This window comes from Petromyzon marinus, chromosome 22 (assembly GCF_048934315.1).
Source record: "Petromyzon marinus isolate PM22_M1 ecotype Great Lakes invasive population chromosome 22, UKy_Petmar_22M1.pri1.0, whole genome shotgun sequence".
In the NCBI taxonomy this organism is placed as follows: domain Eukaryota; kingdom Metazoa; phylum Chordata; class Hyperoartia; order Petromyzontiformes; family Petromyzontidae; genus Petromyzon; species Petromyzon marinus.
The window spans coordinates 10,935,191-10,947,226 of record NC_133688.1 but is presented as its reverse complement, the minus strand read 5'-3'; the positions used below and the strand labels follow the sequence as shown (position 1 = coordinate 10,947,226).

The 12,036-nt window shown below is 46.9% G+C and overlaps 1 protein-coding gene across 2 annotated transcripts in view; it reads right to left on the bottom strand.

Annotated features, from left to right (window-relative positions):
- HMCN1 (hemicentin 1) overlaps positions 1 to 12,036 on the bottom strand; it is a 279,869-nt gene that overhangs the window by 196,123 nt on the left and 71,710 nt on the right. For both annotated transcript variants that reach the window (XM_076068718.1, XM_076068719.1), the window contains exons 7-11: positions 11,096 to 11,202; positions 3,950 to 4,070; positions 3,223 to 3,486; positions 1,893 to 2,041; positions 1,065 to 1,182 (exon numbers count right to left, since the gene is read on the bottom strand). In XM_076068718.1, coding sequence (XP_075924833.1) covers positions 1,065 to 1,182; positions 1,893 to 2,041; positions 3,223 to 3,486; positions 3,950 to 4,070; positions 11,096 to 11,202 — 759 coding nt within the window. The remainder of the gene's footprint in view (positions 1 to 1,064; positions 1,183 to 1,892; positions 2,042 to 3,222; positions 3,487 to 3,949; positions 4,071 to 11,095; positions 11,203 to 12,036) is intronic.

Genomic DNA, 12,036 nt, shown 5'->3' with positions numbered 1-12,036 from the left:
TACACATCAGCACTAGGGAAACAAAGGTGGCCGGGTGTAGTGCTGGCCACCCACCCCCTCATGTACTGTGCCAGTCTTCATAGGTGCACTTGCTCCAATAGTAAATTTTAAGGCTATATTGGGGATGTTTTTCTTTGACGTGTTTTTGGTCATAGTAAATGTGCTGCTGGTAGCAGTGGAGGTGGTTCTGGTGTTGTTGCTGGTTGTGTGGTGGTGGTAGGAATGGTGGTGGCCATGATGTTGGTGCTATTGCTGGTTGTGGTTGAGCTGGTGCTGTCGGAGGTGGTGCTGGTATGAATGGTGATAGAATTAATCCTGATACTCGTGATTCTAATTATGCTTTTAGTGTTGTGGTGTGAGCACTGATTCAATGATAATGGTGTAAATGGTAACCCTAGTGCTTGTGATGGTGATGCTGTTGGCGATGGTGGTAATGTACGGGTGGAAGTCCTAGGAATTCTGATGCTGATGGTCCTGCTGATGTCGCGGGCACAAGTAAAATACACATTTTATTGCTCAACGAAGTGGTTTATCATGTGGAAATTTATAGTAGCCAAATACTCTAAATGCACGTTTCTAAATGTGGAGGGAAAAACTGGAGGACGTGGAGAGAAATCTACGCGACCACAGGGAGAACATATAGACTCCAAATATACAGGCGTTAGGGTCGCGATTGAACCCGCGACTTCCTGTATACCAGGCGATGGAGTTAACATCTCACCACCGTGGCACTCGGTGGTCATAGTACTGGCAGTGTGGATCTCCTACGGCAAGATGAAATTTGCGAACGTTACACACGCATGTCAAGGTTATTAATCCCTTTGATAGCCTCTGCCGAGGCTTGGTGGATGCCGGTGGAATTGGCCGTGCAGGAGACAATGTTGTACCACGTGATCCTCGGTGCGGCTCTGGTGACCGGAGTCGCATCACTCACGAGACTTTTCGTCAATTTTTTTCGGTACTGGTATCGCCGGTGCTTTGCGCGCGCGCGTGCACACGCCACACGCGGGGTCCCGGTGACCCTGCTGCGGGGGTGGGGGGGGCGGTGACGAGCGAGGACTGGCCTGTGACGTCGAGGTAGGTGCGCGCACGCCCCGTGCCCGTGGCGCTGACGGCCACGCACTCGTAGAACCCCTCGTCCACTCCCGACACCCGAGGCAGCTCCCACGTGGCCTCCGCCGTCTCCCTGCACGTGGTGGGGGGTGGGGGGGCGACGACGGCAAGCGGCGAAGGTCAACGTGCAGAGTTCGTCACGGCCCACGCCGACGACGACACCACACCGCTCCTTCGCTTCCTTCCTTCTGCCACATTCTACAGGTTGGTCGGAGCTCGACTTTAAAGGTCTGCCCTTACACGATTTTATGAATCTGACTTCAGGTCTTGCTCTCGTTAAACTGACGATATGAACTTCAAGAACCGATCATGAAGTCCCATCATCACCACCATCATCATCTGCTTCTAAGGTCCTAGGTTTCCATGACTCGTCTGAGTGACCTGCTCAAGTCTGTCCTACATGCACGAGTGGGTGAATGGATACAACGTCTAGATGAATGGATAAATGCATGAATTATTGATGATAAATGCTGATGGTCTCATATTGGAAGAATGGATGAATGGATGATTAGATAGATAACGAATGAATTGATGACAAAAGAAAGGATTCACTCATGGGTGGATAAATGGATGGATGGGTGAATGGACGATTAATTGGCGATTGAAGAATTGGTGAAATGAATGGACGGATGAATTGTGTACAAATGGAATGATGATGATGATGATGAAAGGGTAAACAAAAGAACGAATGCATTCACGAATTGATGCTGAACACACACACAAATGCATGCATGGAAGAACGCGCGCGAATTGAACAGACAAATGAACAGGGGGGCCACTTGCTTGAAGAACTGGTCGACTCCGAGGCGCACGCCGTCCTTGCTGAAGCGCAGGGTGAAGGGGATGAGGCTGTCCACGGTGCAGGGGATGTACCCCGTCTGCAGGTAGTAGCCGGGCGTGCGCACGGGCATGCTCACCTTCGGGGCCTCTGTTGGGTGCCGGGGGGGGGGAGGGGCAAGAGGTCAGAATAAGTCCCCCCGGTGAGTGAGTTGGCCCAATAGCAAACGCAGCCCGAGTGCCCTTCCCAAATGGGTCTTGAGTGGCGCTCGTCTCCTTTGGGAGGACCTGAGACATTGGTGGAAATTAAACATTCTCTGATGGGAATCTGGGTAGTCTCTCCATAGGGCAGCATTGTTGAGTTGGTCGTGGTATAAATTTTAAAGATTCCAGGGTTATGGGTTAGAGTCGATCCCCCTACCCCCCATCCGGGATTTGACCTCGCGACCTTCTGATTATGAGTCGAGTGCACAAATTGCAGTGCCACCGGGCCGACTGTTGCGACCGGGTGCTCCTCATCAGGTTCCGTTAAATGTTTTGTTTGGGATGGTTTCCGAACAAATGTTGTACCGATATCATCTTCATCATCCTTGAAAGAGCTGAGCCAGTCATATACATTCCACATTTCTACGACAGCAAACCGGCCCTTCCACGAGCAGAATTTGTTTTGTCCCCGTGTCAGGCGGTGAGGTAGCCCAGCTATGGTGCAGTTGCCACGTGTTACAGAGGTCCCCGGTTCGAGTCCGGCAGGCCGACCTGCAGGCCGGCCGGTCTGAATGGGGGGCATCAATCGTAACGTGCACGGCCAACTTCACGGTGGGCCGGGGGTCACCGTCCGAAATTGCCACAATAAATATATATATACCTGTAAATTACTCAAATGGGATTACGTAGCAGCAATCACCGCTCTCTATTGGCAGAATAATTCCCACTTGCAGGTCAGTGCCGAGGCGTGGACAGCTGTCACTGGGGGTTATCTTCAAATTGTGGTGAATGTGAGGTGCTTTGAGATGCCGAGGCATGTATGCGCCCCATAAATGCAAAGTAGAACAACAATTATAATCGTTATATTATTAATATAATGGCCCCAGAGGGACGAGGGGCCGCCTCGACTGCGACTGAACCCTCGACTGCCATTGAAGGTGCTAATTCAGCATTTAAAACCCACAGCCCCCTAAACGGGGTGAATCACCCCTCACAAGCGAGCGCGCAACAAGCCGCCAAGCATCTGCGAACTTGACCACGGCGTCTCAACGCGAACGCCGGAGCCTGCCGCGGGCCAAGGCCGGCGCGCGGTCGGTGGCGGTCGCGGCACGCTATGACGGCGGTCACCGGGCACGATGCTCGAGTAGGAGACGCCCGACACGCGCTGGAAGCGGTAGCCGTCGCGGTCGTATCCCGTGACGCGCAGGAAGAAGCTCTCGGCGGGCGGCACGAACTCGGTGACGTTCCAGATGTTGAAGGGCCGCCGGAGCGGGTGGTAGCGCACGGGCAGCGTCTTGAGGCTCCGGCCCGCCGTGCTCAGCAGCTCCAGGCGGTCGACGCGCGCGTGCGGCTCCAGGCCCGTCGTGTTGAGCAGCACGAACGTGGGGATGCCTGCGCGAGTGTTGTGGAGGGGCAGCGTTGTCGCGTGGCTACGTTTAGAAAGTCATCGGTCTGAGATTGAGCGATTGCTCGGGTTGTTTTTTTTCGACGCAACGTCGCAGAATGCCGCGTTTTGGCGTTTTTAACGAGGCGTGAGTTGATCGGTTAACCTTGTGATTAGTTTCTTTGCGTCTTATTCGGTTTCGTTAGCAAAGAAGTAACAGCGCGATATGTAATGTGATTGTGGGCGATGTGGATCAACATCCATCCGGCTGCTGCTGTGACCACATTCACGTAAGTTGCTGACACGAACATTCGTTAAACAGATACATCCACAGATATATATTTAGTGAAAGTTAAGGCGTTTCAGGGAGACGGGAGAATTACATTGAAATACAAGTGAAAGAGCATATGATGCATAACTTGAAAGTGCGTGCTAGCTTCGTGTTGTGCAAACGTGAGTTGGTGGTCAGACCTTGTACGGGGCGATTCGAGGTCGACTTGAAGTCCATCGTCGGTTTCTTGGAAAATCCAGCACGGAAGTCAATGGTGCTGAGCCCTGTCATTCGGAGCGAGTGTCTTCCATTGCTTCCAATCTACAGCAAAGAAGACAAAAATCCCCCCGTTTAGCCTAAACAGACTTGTTGGGGTGAGTGATTTTGGCGAGCAGCAGCTATGAAGGCCGGCAAAGGCACACGAGGGGGTGGTTGGCCTGCACCCACACCCGGTCGCCTTTGTCTCCCCGGTGGCGATGTTTATCGCACCAGGTATTCATTTGAGTCGAGCTTAGGGGAGGCCCAGGGCAAGTTCAGATAAATGTAACTGGTGTTGGCCATAAGCAGGAATCAAACGTGGGTCGCCAGGTTTGAGGCACAACGTGCTAACCACGACACTACCGCTCCCCACAATCCCCCAATGTACAGCAGGAGCATGCACATAAACACTACTGCAGTACTATTATTATTATTATTATCAATGAGGGCCCTGTTATTAATGAGGCACTAATCACCTAGCAACAAAGGAAAGCACACAGTAGCATAAAATACCGAGTATGTAATGCTTTCAGGAATTGGATTCTGCTATATCATGTGCAGTTCATTAATTGGCGCAGATCAACAATAAAAACGTTGACACCCGTGGCACGTTGTGAGGTAATTTTATACGCCCACAGCTAGAAATCACGTAATGTTATTATTTTGGACCATTAGCTAATGGCAGCGCTGTTTGGAATCACGCTTAAAAGGTTCGGTCGTTGCCAGGATGAGTTTAAAAAAAATGTATCGTGGACTCTGGCTATTGTTCAATGAAAACGGTTTTGGGGAAGTCTAATTGCGTGACTCAGAATCTGGCACAGATATATTTTTTTTTTTTACCAGAAATGGAAGGCAGTAATTTCTCAATACATTTTCACTGACCCTAATTATCGTTGAAAAATTAAATATAAATATACACACACACTGCATGTATTTTAGAATGTAGCACCTTTGCAAGAGTTAAATAAATTTTCCGTTTCAGCAATCATAAAGGTAAAATCAAAATTAACCGGCTTGGCACGGCACGACGTGCTGCGGCTGAGTGCTCCACTCGTAATCGCCAGGACATAAGTAGAAACGGAGAATCAACTCGGCCAATCATTGCTCTGGGGCCAGTAAAATATTTACCGCTTTGTCACAAATCAAAAGTTGGGTTGTCGTATGGATAGACTGGCCACCATCACAAGAATGTGGAATTTACACCACAGGCTCAGGACTCTAAATGACAGTGAACACTGGCTAATGCTCGATTAAGTACTGAGCCACTTTAACTTTTATTTTATAACAACAGCATAAACTTTCCCGATCAATAAGAAGACTTCGGTCCACTCTGGCCTTTTTCATTAAAAGCAATGATTGAGTTCTGCAGCTATCATCAGCTCTCAAACACTAACCCATAACTAACAAAAATAATGTTACACCGTACTCAGATTGGAATACAACTACTATTTGACTCTCTCAGAGATTTGTCCACGAAGCAATTCAGATTTACAAACACAATTTCAACCGAGAAGATGGTTTCAAATTAAGCAACCATTGGAAAGATGTTCTAAATCGAACCAAACATTAAACTAATTTTCAGTGGTACAGTATATTTATTCAAGTGGTGACATCCCAAACCCTCACGGTGGTGTAATGTCATTTTATGCTAATTCCAAGCTTTCACAGTAGTACATTTTATGCTAATTCCTTTGTCAAGGCGTTTTCTGTTTACCCCCTCACAGCTTAATGGAGGCGACCTGCGCTTGGCTATCTTCACTCCAACGCTGTCCTCTGGACAGTTTGGTCCCTAAACCTGATGAAGGCCACTTGTGTTGTGGCCGAAACGTCGTGATTTTTGTTGTTTTATTTTTTACCTACGTGACTTTACCAAATAGAACCAAATAGCATGTACATGTGCGTTTAACCATCCGAAGCATTTCATAATGAGCGAACGAGTCTGTTTAAATGTTGGCCCAAGAGACTGTTTCAAAAACACTTTGGAGCAAAACGACAACGTTGCCATTCATAGAATTGCAATGTGCTTCCAGCAAGAAGCCGAAATAAAAAATAAAGCACGCCGCTGGCAGTCACTTTGTCCAAGAGTTGTCGGAAGTTGGCTGATCCAATTTTCTCCGGCAACATTTTTCTGGTCAACAATTCCGTGCGACGTGCATCGAGTGCGATTTTCAAGCTGCTGTAATTTTTCTATTAGCCTTGCCTGGTTTAATGTGCCATGGCCCGCCATTCCAATTGGCTGACGAGTGGGGCAGCCGCTGGGCCTGAGGTCACCTCACTCGTAATTGTACCCGCGGTTCGAATTAATGACAATTGACAACGTCGAGTAATTGCAGTTGAAATTGCAATAGTACTTTTTAACCGCGGTGTAATTTCTATTTAAATTTGACACCGCACAACTTGCTAGCATGCCAACACTACATGTTCAGTTATGCTTGTCGAGTGTATGCCTAGGCATTGTTTGTATGTTTTGTATATGAATGTGTATATGGGGAGCAAAGGCATTGTAGTGCAGGGCGTAATTCCTATCCACAACCACAACATCAGTGACAATTGGAAACTAAATCAACTCAGCCCAAGTTGAGTTCTTGGTGCAGCCTGTCAATGGACTTTGAATAGTACTTCTGGTGGGACGTTATGAGATTAAAAAGTTTCCATATCTGGAAGTTTGACAGCAAAGCATTGTGGCATCACGTGGTGTCAATGAATGGCCTGGTCACACCACATCACTAATTCCGAAGTCACTTCACATCCAACGCTATATAGCTTTTGCACTGTAACGAAACTAAAACTAAACGGGACTATATATTAGTGGGGAATAGTAGCCATTTTCTATATTTTTTAGGCATAAGCAATTAAAAAAGAACACTTAGTACCCAGAAACAAAAATTGTGTTACATAGTGATATATATATATAACATGATTCACTGAATGATGTCGCCCTCAAAGCTGGAATATGCAGTATATATTTTGTGCAATGTTTCTGTACGGTGTTTTGGTGACCAGGCTTAGGATGTTAACTCACTACACATACTGTGAATGTGGCATAATAATCACTGAACTAATCAACCGATGGACGAATAGAAAAAAAAAACTGTATTTGTTCGTGTTTTTTCAATACCTTGTATAAAGGTGTGTTATATGTGTGTTACCCAAAAAAACGTGTTTCCCAATCGGCTGCGACAAATATTTACCCGGGGCCTGCCCATTTAAACCAAAATTAAAACATGTGTTAACAGGCAACCAATGCACGATGCCTTTAAGCATTCAGAACATTTTGTACAAATACAGTCTGTCCTCCTATAACACGGTAGTAGTTTCGTTCCTGAAGAACACTGCGTTATGGTAAAATCGCGTTATAATAAAATATACATATATATAATATAGGGTAAAGCACAGTCCGCGATAAACACGTGAGATGCGTAACGCGGGCTGAACAAAGACTGAGGCGCCTGGGTAGCATCTAGAAGTATCCAGCAGCATCCCACCGCCTTGTGCGATGCCACGCCGAGGCAGCCGTACCACCGCTTGTTGCTACTCGTGCGACGCGCTTCCGTTCACTCCATCGCGTTATATACAATCAGCATCCGCATTATAAAAAAAATGTGAATACATTCATCACGTTATATCCAATTCGCGTTATGAAGACAAGCGTTATAGGTGAAAAATAAACCCCACGCCGTCTGGTTCAAAGTGGACATTAAACATCTTCGAAGAACTAAAAACTAAACTTTGCTATTTTTTATTTTACGAGGTAAGGCCCACTGAGCTATATAGCTCTCATTCAGAAGTTACCTGGCCACAGATGATAGCCCAACGAAGTGGCTGACCATGTGGAAATGTTTCGAAGCCGAATACTCTTAAACGCATGTTTCCAAATGTGGTGGGAAAAACCGGGAGACCCAGAGAAAAATCCACGTGACCACAGGGAAAACATGCAAACTCCAAATATACAGCAGGCGTCAGGGTCGGGATAGAACCTACGACCTCCTGTACACCAGGCAAGGTAGTTAACACTTTATTCCACCACATGCAACATCCCGATCGACTCAGTGTGGTGCACCCATTTAAAGTGCTGAGTGAACAGAAACTTTAACTGCAATGCCGGGAGAACGAACCAGCAACCTCTGAGTTTTCCTTGGTCTTACCCCCACAAAATAACTCCAACCTTTGCCCCTACTAAATAACCCCAAACCTTACCCCACTAAATAACCCAAACCCTTACCTCCACTAAATAACCCTTACCCCCACTAAATAACACTAACCCTTAGCCCCACTAAATAACCCTAACCCCTTACACCGACTAAATATGCCGTGCCATCCTGTTCCATTTTCAAATAAGTACGAGTGTAACTGATCTACGGCCAATTAAAATCAGGTTCATGCGTCATTTACCAAAGGCATGTTTTATCAACACCTGTAATATATCACTTGCTGCTCTGATAGGCACTAGTTACGCTGTCAGCATGTTTAAAATGCGTGTTTTTTAAGTAACCATAACCCCCTCTTTGAGGGCTACATTACACGGGCCCATACAGTGTTTTAATTGATTAATTAATTCATTTTACGAAGGCTTATATATAAAATTACATTCTGGTCAGCAGGACTGAAGCAAATATTAACAATAATAATTACGTAAGTTGTGCAGGAATGAATAATTTAATCCCAAGACTATTTTCAGGCAGGCTCTGTTTGCTATCTTTGGCTAACTCCTGCAGGAACATTTGTGTTGCGTGACATCGAACAATAGCACTTGGAATAAACCTACGGCATACTCGAGATAAGAGCAGAGATAAGTCAGAAACCAACTTTCTGTACTGCCTCGTAAAGACAGTTTGGTGTCTCATGTACACGACGGTTCAGCCTCTGTGCCACGTAAACTCTCCTAAACTCTCCTCTTCAAATGCTGTGCACCTCCACGCTTGGCGAAAACTTGCATTATACAGGATGCCTATGAAATAGAGCCTAGAAGCACATCAGGCCATTCCTGCTGATAGAAATAAAATCTATCTATCTCATAGTGAATTTGTGATGCAGACGCTCACTTTATAAGTGTAATAATATCTTTAACTATATTTGTAATTTCGAACATATTAAAAAGGGCCCTGGTGTAGTTTATCCACCATCAGGCCCCACTCTGGGAGACTTTAATATGTGATCATTCGGCGGGCGGGTGAGAGAGTGCTACAAGATGGCAGGGCCATTTGTCGAACGAGCTCCATTTCCGTGGTTGCACCCGATTCAAGAGCCGAATGGCTCACAGGGCTATACCAAAACAAATAAACTGAAACTGAGGCCAACGGCGACCTGGGGGAGAAGACAGCGCGGTTCAGGTCGAGTACGTGTGTTGCAAAGGAAAAAGGCACGAACAGAGCAATTTTTTTTTTAAATTACACATGCTGTGCATTTGGGGGCTAACTCCCGTAAAAGACGAAGGGGTTTTGGCGTTCACAAAACATTCGTGTAACAAGAGCTCCGGACAATTTGGCAAGCTGATGAACGTTGAAGGGGACGCCGTCCCTTCACCAGTGTGTTTTTAGTACGAGAAAAATAGGCTGGTGGGACAGAAAAGAAAAATAGACACGTGAAGAGCTGTCATGTATTGAGATTGGCTGGGTGGACCAGAGGGATGCCGATATCAGTGCACTGAGTCACCACTCCTGAGATCTTGGTGTTCAAAATTTGGGTTTCAGACACCCGCACAAAAAATCCCAGGCTCTCTCGAGTGCAGTGTATTGATGAGCGCAAGCCAATCATCAGTGACTACACACAACAACAACAACAAATAATGCAAATGTCACCCCTTCATATAATTGAGTTCGGTTCACCTTGTCAGGGCGAACAAATGTGAAGATCGTTGGGTAAATTACGGGACAAAAGACGGCTACCACGTGGTGCTGTGTAAGAGTTAGGTGCACGTGTAAGTAAGCTCTGTGTTTTTTGGGTTAATAGGGGACATGAAGAGGGGGAGTGAAGGGATGTAACCGAGCCATAAGATAAGTCTCTTGAAATGACTCCAGAAGCGCTTCTCTATTGTTATCTTGCCAGGATTGTCCGCCGACATTGCGAGGCTCCTCCGACTGAAGGAGTTCCCAAAATGGCATTTCTCCATCTCCTGACATGACTTTGATCGCACTCGTGATACGAATCCTCGAAAGTTAAAACATTCGTCAATTCGCCAAACACACAGATAAAGTGCATTTTTATATAAGACACGTTCAAACGTTGAGTATTTAAGTCCCGGTTGCAGATCAACTCAACCTCATCATATTTGTTGGATAAAAAAAGACTACTTTGCAGTACGTCTACAGTGATTCATCTCATAGACAGATCGCTTGCTTATCATGTGAATGTCTAAATTCCACCAGTGGCCCAGAGCATCCATTCGAGATGAGTGATCTTCAATTACTGGTGTGAGTAAAGAGGCAAAAGGTACAGGAGCAGCCCTGCAATTGCTTGCTCACACCACTGTGTGAGCTGCCTCCACTTCGAGGGAGCTCTACAGAGCCCCTCTCGAGCGTCTTTTGGCCACATCTCTGGCCAGAACTCTTCTCTGGCCAGAACTCTTGTTCGAGGTGGAAGCACTCGCACTTTACACCACCGCAGGTGGCTTGCCGATCGCCTAGCTGTGCTGTAGTCAATTACAGTGCTGGAGGGGGGACAGAGCGGGGGGGGGGGGGGAGGGGGGTATTTAAGAAACTTGCACCATTCTTTCAACTTCCGTTCCCGGAGATGGAATCGACAAACCCTGGATGGATTGCAAGTCCGGAGTGATAACCGTTAGCCCACGGCAGTCTCCCATCTGGTTCAAGCCCACAACAAGAATCAAAGTGATTCTTTTGCTCAAATGAGCAGTGAGGTGGTGCCCATCTTCCGTTTACAGCCCCGAACCAGTGGTGAAAACTCCACCTTCCTATGGCTGAGGAGAGTCTAGCAAACCGCTGTTGACCACCCTCAAAATGGTACTTATTTTAACAACCATAAAGGAATTATAGGCTGAGTCACCCCCCCTCCCATCCCCCACTCAGCTTGAATGAGAATGCAGAAACGTTTTCCGTAGGTAACATTTACAGCAGACAAAGCGATCAAACCTTGATTGTCCAGAGGCCAGGAGCAGGGTCCTTGATATTCACCACCTTGGCTGAGTTGGGAATGTGCAGCAGTTCTGTGAGTCCGGCTCCCTTCTTCATGAGCTTGCCTAGAGGGACCAGGGGCCATTGGGAACGATGATCGTTGTGAAACCGGACGACGACAACGAGAGACCACGGCCAACGTGGTCACAGGAGAGAGTGAGTGAGAGAGTGAGAGAGTGAGTGAGAGAGTGAGTGAGTGAGAGAGTGAGAGTGAGTGAGTGAGAGAGAATGAGAGTGAGTGAATGAGGGAGTGAGTGAGTGAGAGAGAGAGTGAGTGAGCGAGAGTGAGTGAGAGAGTGTTAGAATGAGAGAGAAATAATGAGATAGAGTGAGTGAGTGAGGGAGTGAGAGAGTGAGTGAGAAAGTGACAGAATGAGATAGAGTGAGTGAGAGAATGAGTGAGGGAGTGAGAGAGTGAGTGAGCGAGAGTGAGTGACAGAATGAGAGAGAAATAATGAGATAGAGTGAGTGAGAGAGTGAGTGAGGGAGAGAGTGAGGGAGTGAGAGAGAGAGTGAGAGGGTGGGTGAGAGAGTGAGTGACAGAATGAGAGAAAGAATGAGATAGAGTGAGTGAGAGAGTGAGAGAGTGGGTGAGAGAGTGAGTGAGTGAGAGTAAGTGATAGAATGAGAGAAGAGAGAGAATGAGATAGAGTGAGTGAGAGAATGAGTGAGAGAGTGCACATAAATATAAAGTGAGACGGTGAGAAGGGAGAGGGAGTTGAGACAATAAATAAATGTCACGTCTGGAGTACACAGGCGAAATCACAATCAACAGATAAGGAGTTGGATTTGGACAACGCTGCTCCACAGTCATTGGCCTGGAACTCACTACCGATGCACGATGTTCAAGACTCTTGACAGACGTGTAACCAGTTCAGTAGCACATGCATGACAAAGCT